A 25,590-nucleotide genomic window follows, 5' to 3' on the forward strand; every position below is an offset into this window, starting at 1 on the left:
TTTATAATTATTTCCTATTTCATGTTTGTCTTCTTTATAGAAAAAAATCACTAATTATGTTGTTTTGATTAAGATTTTTATATAGTTTTGTGGGGTTTTTTGACAGAAATACCAAGTTAGACAATTTTTCAACTTTTCAACAGCTTTATTGAAATATAATTTGCATGTCACACAATTCACATATTTGAAGTGTGCAGCTTTTCTTGAGTCCTTTTAGTTCTGAGAGATAATGTCTCAATCATTTGAATTTGAAGAAACTTTGTCCTCCGAAAAGCATGTCAACTTGAATTGTTAACAAAATTGGTAAAGCAGGATTTAGATTTGAAAATAAACCCTATATATAACATATCATGTTCCAGACATGGCAGTAGGTCTTCATATCATAAATATTCTTCACCACAGAAAATATTTGAATTCCTTCATATAAATCTTTATCACTTACATAACAACTTTTACTGTCTTTTCAAGCAGTATCTCAATATTAAGGCAAAGCATCATATATCACACATGTCTGGACAACTATACAAAATTAAGAGCAATAGAAATGATCTGATGCTCTTAACTGTTCCTGAGCTGCTAGGGGTGGGTGAGAGGACCTCCTGAACTACAAATTGGAATGTGAGAAGGAGCAAGGACACAGACACTTGGTCCAATGGGGCTGGTGCTTCATTGTGCAAGGGTCACTGTGCTCATGTATCTGGAAGGACGGAATTGACAAGAGAGTGAGCCTCTTCTCTTCCCCAGGTGTCCCTGCTGCTCACATCCTCCCTGCACCCTGAAGCAGCTTCCATTATGCCACTGACCTGTTAGCAGTGGGGAACCCTCAAGCGTCTGGGTGCCAATTGCTTTGAAGACTTAGGGCAAGGGATGTGGAGGAGCAGTTTCCTGGGGCCTAGACAGTATTAATCACAAGAGCTGATAAGTTTAAGATTACTCCAAGTGACACAGACACTCATGTGTCCTTAATAAATTGTGTGTGAGTGAGAGAGAGAGAGAGAGAGAGGGAGAGAGGGAGAGAGGCTGATTGATTGATTGATTTGAGACCTTCTAAAGCACAGTGTCCAGGGTAAAGACCCCTCTGGCCGGGGTTTAGGATGCTGCTCGCCTGCCTTGGCATTTGACAGTCCTTATCCAAGTTCACCCTACAAACTGGTTAATTACGATATGAACTGGCAGTGCCGAGAGGTCCTATCTTTCTGAATGCGTTCCTTTAGAAGACTGCTGACTGTGTTTTTTCCTTGTTTTGTCTCATTAGGAACTGGTGAAAGTGGCAAAAGCACCTTTATCAAGCAAATGAGAATTATCCATGGGTCTGGTTACAGCGATGAAGACAGAAAGGGGTTCACGAAGCTGGTTTACCAAAACATCTTCACGGCCATGCAAGCCATGATCAGAGCCATGGACACCCTGAGGATCCAGTATGTGTGTGAGCAGAACAAGGTAAAGCGCTTGAGGGGCGGGTTGGCCCCATTTGTGCTTGCATGCTTTCCCGCTCTGGTTAGCAGATGTTTGCAAGCAAGATTTACGGAATACTTTGGTCAGAGGCCAAAAGAAGCTCTTGAGCTCAGAGTCCAGAGCAGTGTGATGAAATGAGTCAGCCCTGTGGTCTCATTTATGCGGGAGCTCTATCACAGTGGTAGTGTGGGCTATGCTGCGTCAAGGGATTCTGCAGTGTGGGTCTTTGTTTAGTTTGCTTATTTCAAGCACTGAGAAAAGGGAGACATACACATTTTCTATTTCAGCTTAAATACCCGGTTAGTTTGTCATTGCAGCAAAGGAGACCTTGGGTTTAGAATGGTCAACTTTTTAAGAATTTCCAGTCTTAGGAAATATGTTCACAAATACCCTGTAGACTATTCAGAGAAAGCAGTGGGCTCTGTTTATTTCTTTTGAGAGCTAGTCCTTCTTGGATTTCAGTGACAGCTTATGAGAGCAATGCTTATATCCCAACTGGCAATGGACTGATAAAGTAATGGTATCGAGTCAGCATTGACTTTCCTAACACAGCTGGTTATTTAAAATATAAATTTGTTTAAGACCAGAGGAGATAATGAGGCAGGATGGTGGGAGGAGGCAAGTAAAATTTTATGTGATATATTGAAATGCAAGTCCATTGGAATATACCACGTCTGAATTTATTAGGAATCTGGATTAGAAATAGAGTTTATTTAAAATAATACCAAATTACAACAGGACATGATGATAAAGAGAAAAATTCTGTCTGAGATGAGTCCCTTGTGGACCTATTAAAAAGAAATATAGCTACTAAAAAGCCAGCAATTACATGGGCTTCGATCTAGACCCCAGGGACAACTTTATCATGAATTTGCAGCACCTGTATTCATGTGTGTGTGTATGTATATATACATATATACTATACAAAGGCTTCCAAAGCAAGTAATCTAAATTCTTTATTTTTCAGTGACTGGATTACACAGAATAATAGTATGCACCAAATTTTAGACTTACTTTTAAATTGTGTCTGCAAATTGGTATCTACCACCATTTGCTTGCTGTTTTGAAGAAATGAACGAATGTATTTTGCCTGTAGCTTCAACTTTCATCAGTGTTATACCAAAAAGTGTGTGTGTTGGGGGGCAATTAGCCTTTAATGTAGCTGGCGCCAAGTAATGTGAGAGGCGCATCCTGAGCCATGGGGCGATTCCGGAAGTGATTCTTATGATTCTTGTACATTGGTATTGAGTACACACACGGTATCTTTTGAACCTGTGTCGTTCTTTTTAATCACCCTATGCAAGGTATTTTAAAAATTAGTCCATCTGTGAAAATTTAGGATTAAAATAAGAGGTACGTCAGGACCATTCTTGTTGTTCGGTGAATCTGCTTCTCTCTGTTGTATTAATAAAATGCATTTGGTTTCTCAGTTATAGCAGGGTGACTGCTGGGGAGAGCTGGGAATTTAGGGGTGGATCGGTAAACAGACCTACGGGGAAGAAAATGCTTAAGTGGAAGTCAGTTCTGCTTGGTGCCGTGTTTGTAAAACCCGATCGGTTTTGGTAATCAAGGGCTCTGGGTTTTTGTTTTGCTTTGTTTTCCCTTGAGTTCTCCGAGAGGTACTCTGAGTTTGTATTGTTAACCAAAAGGTTTGATGGAGTTTGACTTCTACCACTTTCTCCTTTTCTTTTGATCTGAATTCTTTGTCATCAGGCCGTGTTCACCTACCCACTAATCTAGTTCAGTTTCCTGCAGCTGCTGTTGCAAAGGACCTCAGAGTGATTTAAAAGAAATGTATGCGGGAACAGTTCTGAAGGCTAGAAATCCGAAATTAAGGTTTATTGCTTCCAACTGTAATCTCTGAGGGACACTGTTCAGTGCTTCTCTACAGGCTTCTGGTCCCTGCTGACAATCTCTGACGTCCTTTCCGGTCTCTGCCTCTGTCTTCACATAGAGTCCTCCCTGTGGGTCTCCGTGTTCACATGGTATTCTTTTCTCTGTGTCCAAATTTTCTTCTTCTTATAAGGATGCTAGTCATTGAATAGGGCCCACCCTAATCCAGGGTGACCTCATTGTAACTTGATTATATCTACAAAGACCCCACTTCCAAATATAGTTACTTTTGAGGTTGGGATTTGCATGAATATCAGGGGGTTGCTATTTAACTCAGTATAGTCTGCCCCCAACTTCATGTCCATCCCACAAGCAATATAAATTCACCGCCTTTCAATATTCCGTGAAGTCTTAATCCATTCCAGCATCAACTCTATCTCATATCTATTCTAGATATCAACTCAGTCAGTCCCAAATTTCATCATTTAACACATCTAAATCAGGTATGGATGAGATTCGGGATTTGGTCCATGCTAGAGCAGAATCTCTCTTCTTCCACAGACCTGTGAAACTAGGAGACAAGTCAGTTATACCTCCCGTCTCCTCCTCATTTATTGTATCTGGCTCCATCCTCAATGCCTTCTTTCTTATTTCAAGAACCTACTTTCATGCTTCCTAAACCTCCTTTTATCCCTTGGACAAGTGCCTGGGATGAACCACATGCTGAAATGGCTTAAGGAAAGGCAAAGATTGTGGGGAAAGAACATGGGATTCATTCCTAAAAATATGAACTCTGCTCATGATTCCCCGGTGGGTCTCAGGCAGGAGTCAGCAAACTTTTTCTGTAAATGGCCAGAAGGAAATATTTTTGACTCTGAGGGTTAAACAGTCTCTGTGTTCAGCTCTGCTGTTGTAGTGCAAATGCAGCCATAGGCAATGTATAAGTGAATGGGACTCTCTTGTAAACTCTATTAGCAAAATGTAAACGCTACTCTTAACTCATGGTCCATACAAAAACAGACCTCAAGTGGATTAAATCCACAGGCTGTGATTGTCCACCTACTCCTAGGGGGGGGCCAGATAACCTCTCTGGTCTTACATTTCTCCATCCTTCAATGTAGCCCGCACATGCTCTACTTCCTAAGCCAACACAAGCAAAAGGAAGTACTCTACACATTAAACAGCATTCAAGAAATATAAGATTATTACAGGGGCAAGTTCAAGAATGAAAAATGGACTCATTGTTTCTTCTGTTACTTCTTTAGGTAATTTTCATCTATTCCTTCTTGTTGTTGTCTGAATAACTTTCTCTGTGGACTAAAATTGATTTCTTAAAATTACTTTTTATTTTTTAAGTGAGAGGAGGAGAGATAGACAGATTCCTGAATGTGCCCTGACTGGGTTCACCCCTCCCCTGGCAACCCTCTGTCTGGAGCTGATGCTCACAACCTAGCTATTTTTAGTGCCTGAGGTGAAGGCTCATCGGAGTCATCCTCAGCACCTAGGGGGATGTGTTTGAATCAATCAAGCCATGGCTGCAGGAGGGGGATAAAGAGAGAGAAAGAGAGAGAAAAAGGGAAGGGGAGGGGGAGGGGTGAAAAGCCAATGGTCGCCTCTCCTGTGTACCCTGACCGGAATCAAACCCTGGACTTTCAGACGCTGGGTCGATGCTCTACTGCTGAGCCAACCAGCCAGGGCCTAAAATTGACTTCTAAACATGATACTGTAACAAAGTACCATACTCACTTAAGTCATAAAATGATAAAATAATTACTGTTCCAATAGTATTAAATAATTAAAAGAACATGATATATACTGTATTATCTTCTTTACAAAGTATTGTATCACTTAAAACAGTTGGTTAGTGAAGGCAGGGATGAATGAAGCCTTGGTATATTACTTCCCTCAATTCTTTTTTGCTAAATATTTAGTTTGATTATCTTATTTTTTTTCAGAGCTGGGAACACTTTCTTAAAAGTATGTATATGGGCCCTGGCCGGTTGGCTCAGCGGTAGAGCGTCAGCCTAGCGTGCGGAGGACCCAGGTTCGATTCCCGGCCAGGGCACACAGGAGAAGCGCCCATTTGCTTCTCCACCCCTCCGCCACGCTTTCCCTCTCTGTCTCTCTCTTCCCCTCCCGCAGCCGAGGCTCCATTGGAGCAAAGATGGCCCGGGCGCTGGGGATGGCTCTGTGGCCTCTGCCCCAGGCGCTAGAGTGGCTCTGGTCGCAACATGGCGACGCCCAGGATGGGCAAAGCATCGCCCCCTGATGGGCAGAGCGTCGCCCCTGGTGGGCGTGCCGGGTGGATCCCGGTCGGGCGCATGCGGGAGTCTGTCTGACTGTCTCTCCCTGTTTCCAGCTTCAGAAAAATGAGAAAAAAAAATAAATAAAAAATAAAAATAAAAAATAAAAAAAAAGTATGTATATGGAAGTGAAAAGTGACTTTAGATATTTTAAATTTTAAATGTTAGCAAGATTATACTTAATTATGATTGTTGAAAACTTTTACCTATCACAGACAGGCTGCTTATGAAAGAAAAATTATCAGAAATTTAGTTCAGCATCTTTTTTTCTTTTAGATTTTATTCATTGACATTACAGAGAGGGGAGGGACAACTGACAGTTGCTTCATTTTAATTGTTCATTGTTTGTCTATTGCTTGTTGTATGTGTCTTGACCCAGCAAGCCTGGGGTTTCGAACTGGCAATTTCAGCACTCCAGGTCAACACTCCATCCACTGTACCACCACTTCCAGGCGGCATCTGGTTTTTAACCAACATGTATTTTTTCCAATTAAAGTATGGCCTTGAAGAATATTTTCTTCTACCTTGTCTGCTTTTATTTTTAAAGAAATAGGCCCTGGCCGGTTGGCTCAGCGGTAGAGCATCGGCCTAGTGTGCGGAGGACCCGGGTTCGATTCCCGGCCAGGGCACACAGGAGAAGCGCCCATTTGCTTCTCCACCCCCCCTCTCCTTCCTGTCTGTCTCTCTCTTCCCCTCCCTCAGCCAAGGCTCCATTGGAGCAAAGATGGCCCGGGCGCTGGGGATGGCTCTGTGGCCTCTGCCTCAGGCGCTAGAGTGGCTCTGGTCGCAATATGGCGACGCCCAGGATGGGCAGAGCATCGCCCCCTGGTGGGCAGAGCATCGCCCCTGGTGGGCGTGCCAGGTGGATCCCGGTCCGGTGCATGCGGGAGTCTGTCTGACTGTCTCTCCCCGTTTCCAGCTTCAGAAAAACGGAAAAAAAAAAAAAAAAAGAAATAATTCATATGTCTTAGCTCACTCTGTTGATAAACCTTAATTTTTATGAATGTCTCTCAAGAGGGTCGTGTGAGCACATATTAGAATTTATGACTTCTTGAGTAAATATTACAAAGGTGTTTGCTCAGTGGCAGGCCTCCTAAATTTTAGTTAGCTTCTAACTCATGTTTATTGGTGATGATTTCATTGAAGGCCAAAGAGCTTCATATTTTTTGCTGTTTGTAGTATCTCCAATTTGAAAACTCTCATTCTAGGCCTGTCTTAGAAGCAAATCTTTCTGATCCCCTCAAAGGTTCTGTAGAATCTGCTTGGATAAATTTGGTACAGAATTCCCCAAGGGCGAAGGACAGCCTGCCTGACTTCTCAGAAACCTTCGAGGTCTATGTTTAGGGGTCCCTGGAGAAAGAATCAGGTCTATGAGCTCTCTCGGCCACAGACTCCAGCTTCTTCCCCAACCCCTTGCTTTTAGGAGCTCTTTACAACCCTGGGGTCACATCATATTTGCATGTAAGTTACACAAATTTGATTGCAAGGGCTCCTCACAAAAACAACATTTTTAAAAGAAAAGTTAATAATTAAACAATTATTTGCCTGCCATTCCATTTTAAGTACCCAATTTAGAATTCGTGTTTCTAGAAGTGAGTGCTCCCACATTCCCTTCAAAGAGCAGCTTACTCCATTAGAAGCTTTCGCTGAATTGTAAGTCCCAGTTCCGGTGGTGGGCGTGGGCCATCTAGCCAATCACACTGCTCAAGCCAAAGGTTGGGCATTGAATAGACACACAAGGCCTCCGCGAGATGTGTTTGAATTTAGGCAGATTCTACATTTGGACAAACAGATGGCTTTGTCATCAGTTCCCTGTAGAGGCTTGAGTTTCAACCTCCTGGAGTTCCCCTCACCTGACTGCTGAGTTTATTAGGCCATAGGATATCTGAAGCAGTGGTTGGTTTGCGGTCCTGACTGCACAGTGGAATCACTAGGGGTTCTTTGCTGCGGCTGCACGGCTACCACCCCCAGGTGTCAGAGCTAAATATTCTTGGGAAGCAATCTTAAGATTTTGGGTTGACTTTTAGAAGCTGTGATTCTGGTTAGGCAGCCAAGCTTGAGAACCCCTGATATACATATCTCAATATTATTCAGAGGTGTTCAATGTATCAATATATTCGGCTTTCCTATCAATCTTTCCATAGTGGAAGGGAGACTTTGGGTGATCCTTTCCATGGAATGAACTGAGTGGTCTCCATCCGAAGGTAAGTTGAGAGGCCAGCAGTGAGGATGTCTGTTTGTTCATCACGCTGGCTGTGTTGCTGAAGTTAGGTGATGGTATGCTTGACAGCATCTTCAGGGGTCAGTTTTGAATTCAGGTCAGATTTTTGTGTTGGTTTCATTTTAGTCTCTCAGGGGCCCAGCAACGCATCAAGCCTACAGCTTTAGGGCTGGGTGGGGTCCAAAGGAAGGAGAGGGCTGCATCTCATTCTCTGGAGGTCACATTAGTGGCTCCTTCTTGCCCACTTTTCCAACTTGTTATGTGGAAATTATAATATTTTTTTTTTGTTCAGTAAAGAATCAGGGATAGATATTATGTTGATAACATGCTCAAGGTGTAGATTTTGTTTATACTAAAAGTAGCTTACAGTTGTGTTATGTGAGTAATTAGAGACCTGACACATTAGAAAATTAAGCAATTACATAATGTTTACTCACTCTTAATAGATATTTTTGTTGGTTGAGGTGGTAACTTACCAGGTATAAAACTTAAACATCAAATATACAACTTTAAAAAAGTCTAGTGTTTATGGGGCGGGATCATAGAAAATGACATATTTTTAACAGCAAAAAGAGCTTTGATAACATCTCATCTGTGTGTCTGTAACTCTTCCAGCTTAACTTTTCATTCTAAGACAGCAAGAGGCTAAAGTTCCGGAAGGGTCTATCAGAGACTCATGTGAGGAAATCAGGCCCATTTAAGTGACAAGAGTCAACTGATGTCACTTTTTGTAGAAGAGTTTCTCAGGGCTTGAAGTATTTTAAGACCCTCTTATTTTCTAATTTTTTAAACATCTGTTTAAATGTATTTTTCAGTCCTCCTTCCTGAGCCACTTTGAGAAGTCGGGTTCTGCATGAGCCTCCGGGAATAGGGAGGCCCAGGAGCAGACTTTGGCTGCAGCCCAGGGCTGCTGGCTCTCTGGCAAATGTTCAATTTAGGCTCTTTCTTCCCATGTCTTGTTGGATATTAAAAATTGTCTGGGACATTTTACTTCTTACTAAGAACTTAGAGTTCCAGCTAGTGTAACAACAACAAAAAATTCTCCACCCAAACCCTAGCCTGTAGCTTATTTATTTATCCCAATGGTTCTCTGATTAATCACTCTTGACTTTAGTGTAAAGTCATATCAGAGCTTAAAATGTAAGGTTTTGGGAAATACCAAAGAATGTCATGGAGAAAGAACTGGTTTTCTCTTTAATCTCCATCAGAAGGAAATCAGACCATTGAAATATAATATTAATTTCTCCTCCTTCCTCAGGGCTAACACCTCCTACCATATCCAAAATAATGCTTTTAAAAATCTGGTGAAAAGGGGAAATTTCACAAAATTACAAACAATCCAGACACTTTGAACATCTATCTATCTGTCCCACGTATATGAAATATTCGCCTTAAATCTTTTAAATTGCTTCCTTTTTTGTTGCTATCTTGCACTCTCATGATTCCAAACTCTTTAATAAAAGCTAGAATCATAATCAGTGATGCTAATAAAGTTCTTGTGAGATCTGAAGTCCTTTACAACTTGCTTTCTCCTTCTGGCAAAACTGTACTCTCCTTTTCTGAGGGCAGAGAGCTGACAGATGTGTTGATGCTGCTGTCCCCTTAGCCCTGCCTTCTCTGAACACCTAGATACCTCACTGATGAACGGATTCCATAAACTTGTGTCAAGACATAAATTATACTCTGGGTATATTTTGGAGTCCTGCCAAGGGAATCATGCATTCATCTGGTATTACTGAATTTAGAGGCAGAGATATTCTTATTCACTGGTTAGTAAGTTCTGCAGTATTATCTGAGGCAGAATATTATAGGAAGTGTTCTTTCTGTATCAAAAGATTTTTTTAAAGGTGAGGGGCTCAAATGGGATATAGTAACTAACCCAACAGAAACAAATCGTTAAAAGGTTTTGTATGTGTTTGTATGCCTGCCTCTGCATGCACACACAATGGGTGTGTTTATCAGTAATCTTCCTTTAGAGTAAAACCATAATCATTAGAAGCCAGAACACTAAGCTATTTTTTTTTTCCATTGATGCTTCTTTTCAGAAGCTCAAATGTTTTCAGGGATCTTTGAGACATTGTGTCTCATGTATTTTATCTTGATTTCTGACACTTAACACTCATCAGGTTTAATTAAGAATGATCTAAGTTAATGTGAACTAGCTTCCACATTGGTATTATTGCTTTGTATTTTCCCTAACTCTAATTTTAAAATATTTTGGCAGTTTCTATCTGTAATTGGAAGTCAAGATTTGTTTAAGTTGACCTATTATAAGATCTGGTTAGGAAATTGTTTGCTTTTGTGGATGATTGTGTATTGAAAGTGTTTGGTGAAGGAATAATACGGACTATCACTTGTTTTTGTCCTTACAAAATTTTTTGAAGGGCAAAAAATTCAAAAATGAAGAAGATATCAAACAAGCACTGGTTCAATTTTTCGCATCAAAAGATAAAATATTTTTCAAAAATGGGATATACAAATTGCCCTCACGCTGGCAAGAAATCATTAATAATAATGGCAATTATATTATTTAATAAAGTTTATTGACAGTAAGAAAAATTTGTATTTTGTTTTATTCCAAAAACGAACAGATCTTTCTGGTAGACCTTATATGTCAGCATAGGCTGTTTAATTCATATAATCTAAAAGTTCTTCAATACAGTAAAAAGGACCAAAATAAAAACCAGAAAGACACACATACCCGACTTGCAGTGAGGAAATTCATGTTCCAGAGTGTGTATGGTCTGCAGATACATCCTCCCTTCCCTAAAGATAATACCATTTTTAAGGTGTTTTTTATTAGATGATTGGATTACTATTTATTGGTATGATTCAGACCTATTACACAAAGATACTCATTCTAAGGAGCTTATTTTGTCTTCAATCTTGAAAAAGAGATTGACTATATTCTTTCTAATAGTTGTATAACTTTTCATATGATCATCCTTTTCAAAGGGTTAGCCTTTGACTTATTCTCTTACACACTCTTTTATTAATTGATTTTAATTTATTGTGTTTTCATAGATTCAAGTGTCCCATCGAATATATCTCCCTCTCCCTCCACCCCCGTGTTCCCCTTGATAACCCTTTTGTCCCTCCCCCCAAGGCCATTCCCCTTCCCTCCAGGATTTGCTGTCCTGCTCTCTTTGTCTCTGTGTTATGTATACATAATAATTTCACTAATCCCCTTCCCCTCTCTGATCCCATCCCCTCTTCTCCTTTCCCTCTGGTCCCTTTGACCCCACAAATGCCTCTATTTCGTTCCTTAGTTCACATTGTTTATTAGATTTCTCATATGAGTGAGGTCATATGATATTTTTCGTTCTCTGCCTGGCTTATTTTACTTAACATAATATTCTCCAGGTCCATCTATGTTGTCGCAAAAGGTAAGATTTCCTTTTTTCACAGCTACATACTATTCCATTGTGTATATTATATGTACCACAGTTTTTTAATCCACTCATGCACTGAGTGGATTAAACATGGGGGTGCATGTCTTCTTTTGAATCAGTGATTTGATATTCTTAGCGTATATTCCTAAAAGTGGGATAGCTGGGTCAAATGGCAGATCCATTTTTAATTTTTTGATGAAACTCCATACTGTTTTCCACAGTGGCTGTACAAGTCTACATTCCCACCAGCAGTGCAGGAGGGTTACCCTTTCTCCACATCCTCACCAGCCAGCACTTACTCTGTGTTGTTTTGTTAATGAGAACCATTCTGACAGGTGTGAGGTGGTATCTCATTGTGGTTTTAATTTGCATTTCTCTGATGATTAGTGATGTTGAGCATTTTTTCATATGCCTATTGGTCATCTGTATGTCCTCTTTGGAGAAGTGTTTATTCATTTCTTTTGCCCATTTTTTGATTAAATTGTTTACCTTTGTGGTGTTGAGTTTTACAAATTTTTTATAAATTTTGGTTATTAACCCCTTATCATACGTATTGTTGAATATGTTCTCCCATTGTGTGGTTTGTCTTTTTATTTTGTTCATAGTGTCTTTAGCTGTGCAAAAGCTTTTTAGTTTGAAGGCCCTGGCCGGTTGGCTCAGTGGTAGAGCGTCGGCCTGGTGTGCAGAAGTCCCGGGTTCGATTCCTGGCCAGGGCACACAGGAGAAGCCCCCATCTGCTTCTCCACCCCCCCTCCTTCCTCTCTGTCTCTCTCTTCCCCTCCCGTAGCCAAGGCTCCATTGGAGCAAAGATGGCCCGGGCGCTGGGGATGGCTCCTTGGCCTCTGCCCCAGGCGCTAGAGTGGCTCTGGTTGTGACAGAGCGACGCCCTGAAGGGGCAGAGCATCGCCCCCTGATGGGCAGAGCGTTGCCCCCTGGTGGGCGTGCCGAGTGGATCCCAGTAGGGTGCATGCGGGAGTCTGTCTGACTGTCTATCCCCGTTTCCAGCTTCAGAAAAATACAAAAAAAAAAAAGTTTAGTTTGATATAGTCCCATTTGTTCATCCTGTCTTTTATTTCACTTGCCTGTGGAGATAAATCAGCAAATATATCGCTGTGAGAGATGTCGGAGAGCTTACTGCCTATTATTTCTTCTAAGATGTTTATGGTTTCATGACTTACATTCAAGTCTTTTATCCATTTTGAGTTTATTTTTGTGAATGGTGTACATTGGTGGTCTAGTTTCATTTTTTTGCAGGTAGCTGTCCAATTTTCCCAACACCATTTGTTAAAGAGGCTGTCTTTACTCCATTGTAAGCTCTTATCTCCTTTATCAAATATCAATTGACCATAAAGGTGTGGGTTTATTTATGAGTTCTCTGTTCTGTTTCATTGATCTGTATGCCTGTTCTTATGCCAATACCAAGCTTTTTTTAGTACAATGGCCTTGTAATATAACTTGATATCAGGAGGTGTGATACCACCCACTTTATTCTTCTTTTTCAAGTTGCTGAGGCTATTTGTGTTCTTTTTTGGTTCCATATAAACTTTTAGAATATTTGTTCTATATCTTTGAAGTATGCCATTGGTAGTTTAATAGGGATTGCATTGAATTTATAGATTGCTTTGGGTAATATAGACATTTTAATGATGTTTATTCTTCCTATCCATGAACACGGTATATGCTTCCACTTGTTTATATCTTCCTTGATTTCTTTTATCAATGTTTTATAATTTTCCGAGTACAAGTCTTTAACCTCCTTGGTTAAATATACTCCTAGGTACTTTATTTATTTATTTTTGTTGCAATAGTGAAGGGGATTGTTTCCTTAATTTCTCTTTCAGACTGGTCATTGTTGGTGTATAAAAATGCCACTGATTTCTGAATATTGATTTTATGTCCTGCCACCTTGCTGAGTTCATGTATCAGGTCCAGTATTTTTTTGACTGAGACCAAAATAAAAACCAGAAAGACACACATACCTGACGTGCAGTAAGGAAATTCATGTTCCAGAGTGTGTATGGTCTGCAGATGCAGCCTCCTCTTTCCTAAAGATAATACCATTATTTAAGGCTTTTAATACCTGTTTTCAAATGAGTAAATGAATGAATGAATGGCACCCTTTGTGCAGATGCTGGCATCTGCATCTTCTGTGGCTCTCACATCATCACCACGAGATTAAGCATCTATGGGCAAGGACGCCTCTCACAGAAATCTTGGGTCTAAATGGCAGAAAAATGAGGCAGAGTCTGTGTAGTGGCTTTGCTTGATTTCTTTAACATTTTTTTCAAATGATGAGGTTAAAGGATTGGCAAAAGAATCTTCTCTAACAAGTGATTTCTTTTCTTTCTTTTTAAAAATTTTTATTTATTGATTTTAGTGAGAAAGGCAGGGAGAGAGTGAGACAGAAACATCAATCTGCTCCTGTATGTACAGAGATTGAACCAGCAATCTCTGTATTTTAGGATGATACGCTTAAACAATCGAGCTATCTGACCAGGGCAGTATCTGGTGATGTCTTAATTCCCACTGTCAAACAGAAAGGTCCAGTTCAGATCAGGCGGTTGGCTGTTCCAGCTATCTACATGTCTGAGCGTACACAGACAATAGGCTTTGTTTCAAGGGAAACAAGAGCTTGCCTTTTAAATCATGCTCTCCACTTTTTTAACTACAAGGGACAAATGATCATCCCTGTAGTTAAAGTGGTTTGTTTTTATTCTATTTGGCTAGGGATGATCTTTATTACTATAGCAAAGATATGACTTGATGTCCTTCCTAATCCTGCAAAGTCAAGTTTTCCCTTAATTTGGTTATAAAAACCCACTTATGATGGTTTTGCTTCCTTGCTTGTGGGTGGGTGGCATTTCTGCCACTAGATGTTAGCGTGAATGGCTGACAATGCCTAATAGTCACTTCCACCTAGAAAACTTAGAGGTGAAGAGCCAACCCATAGCAATATTAGGCACACGATACATACTTGTTTTAGGAATTAAACAAATGGGACAAGCTAAACATTCTTTCTAATTAAAAATTTGAGCCCAAGAGAAGATAAAATAGACAACTATTTTAAATCCTAGAGCTTCAAGGATATATACTAATGGTCTCTTTGTTTCCCTGGAAGAAGGGTCCAGTGAGTGAAGGTCTCCTCAGGGACTCTCTCTGTGGGGTTCCCAGGACACGTGCTGCATGCCCGTTAGTGCTTCTCTTTCCTGATGCAAAGCTGTTACATGGCCGTCGCTCCCAGCTCCCTCTCCCTCTGAGTTCCTCAAAGGCAATACAGTATTCATGTCTGTTTCTTCCACCTCTCAGACAACGGTGATGCTCCCCACCACAAAAAATAAAAATAAAAAAAAATAAAAGACTGCTTCCAGGTGGAAAACATCAGAAATCTCAAGTTTTGGCATTAAAAACAAAACATAATGCACCCGGTAATACAGACCAGACAGGCCTTGTTCCACGCAGCAGGCTCGTAGTCGGCAGCATCCCCACCACTCTGCTGCTTGCTCATTCGCCTCCAACCACAGTGACCTCCTCTCTTTTGGCCTCAGTATCCACAACGCTCTTTCAAGCCCAGGACTCTGCACATGATCTTCTCTCTGCTCTTCCGTTCTCCCTTTGCCTAGCCAGGTCTTTCTAGGCCTCAGGTCCGTGAAGGCCAAGGACATCTCTGCTTTCACGCACCTTTGTAGCTTCAGTGCCTGAGAAGAATGCAGGCTAGTTTGCCAAAAGCCTATCCAGCAAAGAACCAATTTCTGAGAGACGAAAGAATCTGATCACCACACAGGTGACCTTACAGCCATATGTGGCCTTTCCTGAACTTGTCTCTGACAAACTGTCCGGCCTCATGTGTTCTCCCTGTTGGGTTGTGGTTTCTGGCACACCCCATGTTTCTCTGATTGCTCATGTTTTCCATCCATTAGAATATCCTGACACCCATTCCCTCTGCACTCATAAATAGCTAACTTCATTTATTTATCTTGAGTAAGAAATTCAATACTGTAGCAGACTTTTCTGACAACCTCCCTCTTCCATCATCCCTGGGGTTAGGCATTCTTTTCAGCATACCTATAATACTTTGCATTGATCATAATACATTATAATTCTTTATGTATCACTCCCACTTCAGACTAGGAGTTCTCTGAGATTGGAAATTATGTCCTGTTCATCTCTTTATCCCTTTGCTCAATAATTGTTAGTGAAGTACATTAAAATGTTGTGTGAAAATAACATCCTAAATTCAAAGCTGTTTGAAGCTATGTCTTGGGGTGATAGCCACAACCTTGGAGGAGGATGAGCTGTTCTTTCACATGATATGTTTTTGTATCCTTACCTTTGGGATTGTGACACCAGGCAAAAAGGAACAGAGAGTCTACACGGCCCTGTTTTTCTTTCTCCAAAGAAATATTTGGGAATTGGAAAGACTGCTTTTGAGTTGCAAGATAATGAAGAAGGCTTGCACAGTCAAGGGGCTCAAAATCCAGTGTAGGATGCTTGGGATTGGCTGTGTCCAGTTCTTGGGATGTGTTTGGTGAACAGTAATGCACTCCACCTGTGAAAGCTGTCAGCAGGATGACCCTTTTTACGCTGTCACCAGGCAGCTGCTTTGAAATCCCACAAGGCCAAAATATGGTGCTGTCAGGAAGAAGGGCTTGGTTATTACAATAGTTAGAAGAGACTCAGTGAATTACTTTACAACTCGGCAGCCTTGTTGTGGAGTAATTGAGAAATAAGACAAAGAAGTTATATGGTGACCAAATTATCATGTCTGTTCATCTAGTGCGAATGGTAGAGAATGTGGCTCATAACTAAGTCATGTGACCTTTCTAATTATTACTTAGAATATGACAGACTTACCCGTCAGGTCATCCTGAGGTCTGGCAGACCCCAGGTTCCCCTCCCAGGGGCAGTGCTTTGATAGTATATGAGAGGAGGGGGCAGAGGTTAGGCGTGTCACTCTGTTGCATGTCTCCCGCGGAGACTGTGGTGCGCTATAGCACGTCTCATGGGCCAGCTCTGCCCATGCTGATAGCTCCTTAAGGATGGCCACTGAAAGGAGTGTGAATCTGTGGCAGACCTTACTGAAGGGACACTATCCACACTGAAGACTGGTTGAGGATGAAATGCTATCAGCATATAGAAACTGATATGGAAACAAGGTTTACTGGGTTTAAATAACTTCCCCAAGACCAGACAGATATTGCATAGCAGAGCTGGAAACTGACCCCAGGGGCCTGACTTCCCAGCCCAGCTGTTAGCCCCTGTGCTCCACGTTTCTCTATGGGTGAGATAAGTCATGTGTCATGCGAGAGGTCTTGGATCTTCCTTTGGAAGTTTAACTATAGAAGCAGTAAATTATATGAAAGAAAGTTTCGCTTTCGCAAAATCTCTGTTCCTGGCCACTTTCAAATGGTTTTCTCCCTGACTGGGATCCAACCTGCTCACACAACTGTCAGCATTATCTCCATCAATATTTACCCAAAGGAGCCATGCAATGAAAGAAAAACAGAAATATCAGGATTGTGCATCTGTTGGATGAAGTCTGAGGATTGAAGACCTTTGATTTAAGTGGATTTGAAACAGTCATATGGAGAATATTTAAAATTATTTCCCAGCCAGAATGATTACAAAATAATTTTGCAAACTGAAACAAACAAAACCTGACAGTGACCTTCGAATTAGTGCCAGAGAGTCAGGAAAGACCAAATAAAACCTGAAAACTATATTCTGGTGATGGTGTAAGTGGGACTCATTTTAGCTTTGATATTCTGCCTGGATTACGTTTGAAGTAGAATTATAAGTTTTAACTAGTTTCACCCCCAATTTACTCAGACTTCCAGATGCACTTGAGTTTGGTTTAATTCAGCTGGGAAAAACAAGCCGAAAGAAGAGGTGAACATGGTCTCTCCCACCTACACACATGTACTTCAAGCTCTCTCAGTGAGCTGGTGCAAGGGACCCCTATGCAGAATGTTGTGTCTTCTGTTTTCTGCATACTGTTAGAAGTGCTTTGGCTGGCAGTCTTGGGATCTAAGAGTAAGGTCTGTTCTGGTGAGCAAAGCAGGGCCTGGAACAGTGCCTTAGGGGCTAATGAGCTGGATAACCGGCACAAGTTACTGGCCCTCTCTGAACTGCTTCCTTGTTTGTAAAGTGAAGAAACTGAACTAAGTGACTTTTAAATTTCTGAGCTATAGAGAAATGAAGGACCTATCTTAGAATTGGAAAATAATATGAGGACGTTCTGGAATTTCATAAGATCTTGGTCATCTTAGAAAGGTTTTTTCTTTTCCCTTTTAACCTGTACTCTCTCCTGACCTAAAAATAATAACTTTTTTTTTTTTGATATGATAAAATGTCTGGTGCCATGGGATCTTCAGCCATGAGATTCAAATCTACTGGGCTATTCTAACATCTAACATAGAGACAGTTTGGCCCCTTCTTGACTTTGGCAAGTTCTGACAATATCTGCCCTTGCTCCAAAGGGCTGGTTGGACTACTTCATCATTTATCAAGTAATCTTAGAATCCTAGAACATTTCCAGGCAAGATGCCTCCTCACTCCTCTCCCTCTTCTCTTCCCGGGCACTTTTCAACCTAACTCCGTACACATCTGTTCTGAGAGCTGCCTCCTAATTATATCCTAAGGAGCCTGATATAGAAAGGGCCGAGGGGAACATTCCATGGCTGTCTCCCTGGCTGTCCCAGGGGCATCTTGGGTCGTGGATGAGGCTTGCTCCTTGGTGAGATACCCAGAGGCCACTGACTGGGAACCAAACCTCAATGTGCAGCAGGACCCATCTGGATCCTTTGCTGTGGCAGAAAGACTGCGGGATATTCCCACCGTGTCCAGGCATATCTTTTTAAATGTGGCTAATGATTCTTGATTAGTATTGAAATAAGTCACTCACTCCATCTTACGTTCTGTGACATAAAGCCCCAGTGAGAATATATTCAAAGAGAGATTAATCCAAAATCCCACTCAAAAAGTAGGGTTATAGAGTAGTAGGATTTCAGAGCTCAAAGGAACACTCAAGTATCTTTTAGGTTAACCCAGATCTTTCCATGATTTAGATAACTGCAGCCTAAAATGGTCAAATGATGTGCCCCAGGCAAGTTAGAAAGGCTAGAAAGAATCTCAGTCAAGCTCTGTTTCATGTCAATCTAGCATGGATCTAAACAGGAGTCTTAAGTGAGGTTCTGAGGGTTTTTTTTTCTTTTTCCAAGTGAGAAGAGGAGAGATGGAGAGACAGGCTCCTGCATACACCCTGTCAGGAACCGCCTGGCAACCCCCATCTGGAGCCAATGTTCTGCCTATCTGGGGTTATGCTCACTACACAGCTATTTTTAGCATCTGAAGTGGAGGCTCCACAGAGCCATCCTTAGCACTCAGGTCCAATGTGCTTGAACCAACTGAGCCATGGCTAGGGGAGGGGAAGAGAGAGAAAGAGAGAGAGAGAGAAAAGAGGGAGGGGGAGGGGTAGAGAAACAGATGGTTGCTTCTTCTGTGTGCCTTGACTGGAAATCTAACCCAGGATATCCACACACTGGGCCAACGCTCTACCACTGAGCCAACAGCCAGGGCCAGATACTGAGTTTTTTTAAACATCAGCCCATCAGAAGTTGAGATCATAAATTGAGGAGGCATCTCAAAAGTTCTCTCCCCACTTCTTCCACATTTTAATTATGCTTTCTGCCTGACCAGGCAGTGGTGCACTGAATAGAACATCAGCCTGGGACGCAAAGGACCCAGTTGAAATCCCCAAGGTCACTGGCTTGAGCACAGGCTCACCAGCTTGAGCGTGGGATCAAAGACATGACCCTATGATTGCTGGCTTGAGCCCAAAGGTCACTGGGTTGAAGCCCAAGGTAGCTGGCTTGAGCAAGGGGTCAATCGCTCTGCTGTAGCCCCCTGTCAAGGCACATCTGAGAAAGCAATCAATGAACAACTAAGGTGCTACAACAAAGAATTGATGCTTCTCATCTCTCTCCCTTCCTGTCTTTCCCTACCTGTCTCTGTCTCTCTCGCTTTAAAAATAAACCATGCTTTCTATGGGTTAGAAATCTTTTGGTTTCTGTTGTTCTTCAAATAACTTTTCCTCTCAACTTTTTCAAAGAAAAATTTCACAACTAGAAAAACATCTTAAAAGAATAGAACAATGAACCCTCACATACCCTCAGCCAACTGGTAACATTATGTGATGCTTTCTATCTCTACCTCCCCTCTTTTTGCATGTGGACACTCACACACTCACACTCTTTTTCTTTGTGTAAGTAAAAGTCAGATGCAGGCATCTTGATGTCACCCTTACATACATCAAGGAGTGTCTCCTTAGAACCAGGGCATTCTCCTATAGTACCATTAACACACCCAGGAAAGTTGTCTTTGTAGCTATAATATTATATGATATAAAATGCTAGTTCAAATGTCTTCATGTGGCCCTCATATGTCCTTTGTAGTTTCTTTTTTAAAAAAATATCCAAGAACAAATCAAGTATCCCATAATATAAATACATTTAATTTTTATCCTTATTCACCTTTAAATTATACCATCCCCCTTTACCTTTTTATGTTTGTTTCTAGTGACATTGCCATTTTTGAAGGTTCCGGGCCAGTTGTCTTATAAAATACCCCACAAAAAGGATTTCTATTTTTGTTTTCTCCTTAGATTTAAACATTCGGCAGAAATAGTTTCTAGAGGAAAGCTCCTACTCTGCACACGGAATGTAAGTGGTGTAGCCACTTTGGAGAAGAACGAGCCAGGAAACTGCTTGAAAGGTTATTAACAGAGTTCCAGAAACCCCGACAGTTCCTCTCCTGGTTCCTTACCCGAGAGAAGTGAAAATATGTCCACAAGAAAATGTGTAAATGAATGTTTAGAGCTGCATTATTTATAATAGGAAAAAAGTGGAGAAAACACTAATGTCCTTTGACTGATGAATGGATAAAATGTGGCATATTTATATAATGGAATATTATTTGGCAACGAAAAGGAATGAAGTATTGATTCATGCATGTTGTAGCATGCATGAATGCTACAACATGCATGAAAACATTAGGCTCAATAACCGAAGCCAGTCTCAAGAGGTCCAACATTTTATAATTCCATTTATATGGAATTTCCAAAAATAGGCAAATCCAGGGAAAGCAAGAAGTTGATGGTTGTTTAGAGTTGGAGGAATGGGGGAAATGGGCAGTGAGTACTAATGGGTGTATATTTTCTTTGGGGTGGTGAAAATGCTCTAATATTTTTGTACTGATGGTTGCACAATTCCGTGAACATACTAAAAAAACATTGAATTGTGCACTTCGAGCGGTAAAGGTATGTGCATGGTATGTGAATTATATCTTAATAAAACTATTATTAGAGAATAAAGAATACTATGTGGTGGTGTGTCCTCCTCACTGGGCACTTTTAAGAGACACTCAATGCCAGTTTGTCCTACTATTTATTGTTGATTCTAAAGTTTGACCACTTGGATAACATGGTTCCTGCCAGATCTCACCATTGTAAAAGTTCCTTTCACTCTGTGATTTAATAAGTAATGTGAAGGGTAACACTTGCCATGGTGTAAACATCCTGTTATCCACCCCCCCTTTTTTTTAAGTGAGAGGAGGGGAGATAGTGAGACAGACTCCCACCTGCACTTTGACCGTGATCCATCCGGCAACCCCTGTCTTGGGCTAATGTTTGAATCAACCGAGCCATCCTCAAAGCCTTAGGCTGATGTTCGGACCAACCAAACTATCCACAGTGCCCAAGGTTGATGCTTGAACCAACCGAGCCACTGGCTGTGGGAGGGGAAGAGGGAGAGAAGCAGATGGTTGCTTCTCCTGTGTGCCCTGAGTGGGAATTGAACATGGGATGTCTATACACTGGGCTGATGTTCTATTCCTGAGCCAACCAGCCAGGGCCTTCTTCACCCTTTAGCATCCACTGGTGATCGTTGTCTGTAATATCTATTACATACATGGGGAGAATGATGGTTTTGATGGTCAAATTTTTTATACTTACTAATAATTAATTTTCTTTCTTCTTCAAAACTCACTAGGCCTTAAAAGATTAAACATACAGTTATCATTTGACTCTGCAGTTCCATTTCTTGGTATATACCCCAAATAATTGAAAACAGATACTCAAACAGATATTTGGGTACACATGTCCATAGCAGCATTATTCACAATAGCCAATGAGAACAACTCACATGTCCATTGACAGATGGGCATATGAACAAAATGCAGTACTGTATATATAATGGAATGGTATTCAGCCTTATAAAGAAATAAAATTCTGACACATGCTACAATATGGATGAACCTTGAAGATACTATGTTGAGTGAAATAAACTAGATGCAAAAGATTGAATATTTCTCCTTATACAAGATACCTAGTATAGTCAAATTCATAGGGGCAGAGAGTAGAATGTGGTTGTCAGGGTTTGGGAGAATAGGGAATGGGCAGTTATTGTTTAATAACTTCAGTTTATTCAGATAGGAATTTCAGTTTGCAAAGATGAAAAAGTTCTGGAGCTAGATGAAGGTGATGATCGCACAACAATATGAATGCCCCTAATGCCACTGAACTGTACACTGAAAAATGATTATGGTGAAGGATGTTATGCTGTTTGTATTTACCACCAAAAAATGCCACATTAGATTCTTATTCATTGCTTCTTATTTCAATGTATTACTCTCTTTTTGATTCTAGAAATTGACCACAAGAAGTCCCTTCAAGCTGCTTCTAGGTCACTTATTCCTCTTTGAGTATTCTTTCAGGCTCATTTTTATGTCCCCTGTCCCAGTCTTAGATTCAGCCATTTCTCCAAGGACACATGGTTCCATTAATAGAGGAACTGTTGTCAGAAACCAAGGTCTAGAAGCTAGGTGAGCTCTTTGCTACCTGGTTGTCATGCACTTCTTACCCTTTCAGTGGACAATATATACACTCACATATAAACATATGCCTACACATAATACACACACACACACACACACACACACACACAAATACATATAGGCAGGTCAATCATTAGTCTCCAATTTAAATCTAACATCACATTTTCCCTACCTCACCTCAATCCATATTTATCTCTATTCTCTCATAAAACAACTCTGGTTCCTGTCTGACCAGATGGTGGCACAGTGGATAGAGCATTGAACTGGGATGCAGAGGACCCAGGTTTGAAACCCCAAGGTCACCTACTGGAGCGCAGGCGCATCCGGCTTGAGCATGGGGATACCGGCTTGAGCATGGGGATACCGGCTTGAGCATGGGGATACTGGCTTGAGCATGGGATCACAGACATGACCCCATGGTCACTAGCTTGAGCCCAAAGGTTGCTAGCTTGAAGCCCAAGGTTGCTGGCTTGAACAAGGGGTCACTGGCTTGGCAGCAGCCTCCCAGTCAAGGCACGTATGAGAAAGCAATCAATGCACAACTAAGGTGTGCAACGAAGAATTGACGCTTTTCATCTCTTTCCTTTCCTGTCTGTTTGTCCCTATCTGTCCCCTCTCTGTGTCTCTCTCTCTGTCTCTGTAAAAACAACAACAACAAAAAAAAAAACAACTCTGGTTCCAAAGAATTCCAAAATATTTATTTATCTGCTCTATCCTTCAGTTACCAAAATAAATTCAGATTTATCACACCAATAACACCAGCCATTCCAAAAACTAAAAATGAAATTCACATCTTCTGATTCTTAGCAGTGCTAAATGCATTTTATGGACCTATTTTCCTTCGGAGGGTGGGGAGGTGAGGTTGAGGCAATGGTGGTATTGGTTGTAACAGCAGGGGAGAATTAAAAAGATAGGAAGGGGGGCGAGGGGAGGGGAATGGAGGGAGGAGGCAGAGAATGAAAGATTTTCTGACATTGAAAACTTCCACATGACTAAACTCAGTAAAAATGAGGTATATAAGAGGTAAGAATTGGGAAGAGAGAAGCCAAATGAAAACTATTTTTTTAAAGAAGAATCTGGTTTTCTGACTTTTGTAGTAAGGGCCTTTTCTGTTTACTTAACCAAGAAATAGTACATAAGGTTAGACTCAGTGAAAATAGAGAAAGACAGCTGTTTTTTATGAATTCCGATAAGATTTTTATCCTGTTTGGGGGGTTCACTTGCTGTACTTGGCTTTGATGGTGACATTTTCTCAGACGTGACATTTGATCCAGCATGCATGTTCTACATGGCTGTTCTTAAAATGAAAAATTGATTTATTTTTAAAGGTTCTCCTGCCTTTGGAAGAGAACCAAGTATGTCTTTCAAGTTGGGGAAATAACTTCTTTTTGAGACCTAACCTCATAGTCACCCCAGAGAGCCGTTTGGCCTTTTGTGTAGGAGTTGAGTAAGCATATTGAAACAAGAGGTTCTTTTTCTTCATTACTTAACTCTGAAAAGCTGTTTTCCCTGCTAGGACGTACTCTGGTTTCTAAGAGATGGTCGGATAAAAGTAAAGTGTTTTAGTTATGGCCTGAGACTTAACTGGCCATATGGCAATAGATACCTCACATCTCTGACTGCAACTCGACAGCTGGGAGATGGGGATGAAACCTGCTTTGTTTTTGTTTGTTTGCTTGTTTTTCATTTAGAATGGGTGCCCTACACATTTTCCAAAAAGATTTCAGGTAAACTAAAAGAAACGATGCATCTCTAACCAGTCTGGTAATGTCTGGTTAAATAATTGTCACAGGATGGGGCAGGGGTGGTGGAAGGGAGGCAATAAATGACACCAGAAATCCAAACAAAAAATAGTTGCTGCAGCTAAACACAAAATACATTTCTAACCCTTTGCTGTCCAGTGTGGTAGCCACTAACCCTGTGTGGCCAATTGAATTTTTGAAATATAGCTAGTTTAAATCAAGGTGTGCTATAACTATAAAACAGACACTGACTTTTTTTTTTTTTTTTTTAGAGACAGAGAGTCAGAGAGAGGGACAGATAGGGACAGACAGACAGGAAGGGAGAGAGATGAGAATCATCAGTTCTTTGTTGAGGCACCTTAGTTGTTCATTGATTGCTTTCTCATATGTGCCCTGATGGAGGGTGGGGAGGGTTCCAGCCGAGCCAGTGACCCCTTGGTCAAGCCAGCAACCTTGAGTTCAAGTCAGCGACCGTGTGGTCATGTCTATGATCCCATGCTCGAGCCTGTGACCTCAGGGTTTCGAAACTTGGTCCTCTGTGTCCCGGTCCAACGCTCTATCCACTGCGCCACTGCCTGGTCAGTCTAGACACTGAATTTTAAACTGGCAAAATCACAATAATTTTTTACATTGATTTATGTTGTAAAGATGTTTTGGATGTATTGAGTTTAAAAACTGTTAAAATTATTTTTTTTCTTTTTGTATTTTTAATGACTTCTTGAAAATTTTTAATTTTGTGAGAGACATTAACATTATGTATACATTACATTTCTCTCCGGGCTGTTCTAACCTATTTTCATCTGAGGCAAAAAAAAAAAAAGACAAAAGATGTTTTGTCAGTGTGCCATTATTCATATAGGGCTGAAGACATCAAAGTTTTATACAAAAATAAGACAAATGGTGATGCCTTGCTACAATGGTAGTCCTCCTCTCTGTTGGAAAATGAACCGAGTCTCAGTGCATGGCCCTCTTGGTCATTTATGGGAATTTCTGACTAGCAAATAGGTGACTCAAAATCTGCTAATTTATTTTTTGTTGACTCACTCACTCATTCAAGCATTCACTTATTTATTTCATTAGTTTTATTCAGACACTATAGGGCGTCCTCATAGTACAAAGAAGAATTATGACTCAGTCTTGCCTTTAATAATTCCCAGTCGTCAGGGAGACAGAAAAGGAGAGAGATGGTCTTGTTGACTAGTAATTTACAATACAGCAGTGCAAACACTGATCTGGAACTCCGTGCAAAATGCAACTGGAAAGGGAGAAAGGTGACCAAGACTTGACTTGGCTTTGAGTAATTTATAATTTTATTATTTAGGCTGTTATTTAAAGAGGCTTTGCCAAATTTATTTAGAGATTAAAAGATAGCAAATACAAGTGTTAAAATAGTTTCTTCTTAGCCTACACTTTCAAAAGATCCTTATTATAAATATATAGTCCTTATTCATCAGACTGGGTCTACTTATGCTCTCATATTTAGTCTGTGCACTAAACTGTCTCCTTGGTCAAACTTTTTCTCTGTAAAAAGCATACATGAGTGACTGATTTATCAGAAGCCTCTTTATCATCGGGGTAGGTTTTCTGTTGAGATTCCCATTTGGACTCATCTACTTAATTCTGCATCCTCTCAGGGAGGGATGAATACAATTGATCAGGGACTTTTAACTTGAGAGGACCCAGTGAATTAGAATTTTAAGTTGACCAGATGACCAACAGAGCTATCACCTTCCCCAGCAGAGGATATTGTCAGTTGG

The 25,590-nt window shown here is 40.8% G+C and overlaps 1 protein-coding gene across 1 annotated transcript in view; it reads left to right on the forward strand.

Annotated features, from left to right (window-relative positions):
- The window catches only part of GNA14 (G protein subunit alpha 14), a 179,482-nt gene that overhangs the window by 94,788 nt on the left and 59,104 nt on the right, over window positions 1-25,590 (forward strand). Inside the window, exon 2 of the mRNA XM_066367949.1 lies at window positions 1,256-1,440. Coding sequence (XP_066224046.1) covers window positions 1,256-1,440 — 185 coding nt within the window. The remainder of the gene's footprint in view (window positions 1-1,255; window positions 1,441-25,590) is intronic.

Source organism: Saccopteryx leptura, chromosome 2 (assembly GCF_036850995.1).
Source record: "Saccopteryx leptura isolate mSacLep1 chromosome 2, mSacLep1_pri_phased_curated, whole genome shotgun sequence".
NCBI classification, from domain to species: Eukaryota; Metazoa; Chordata; class Mammalia; order Chiroptera; family Emballonuridae; genus Saccopteryx; species Saccopteryx leptura.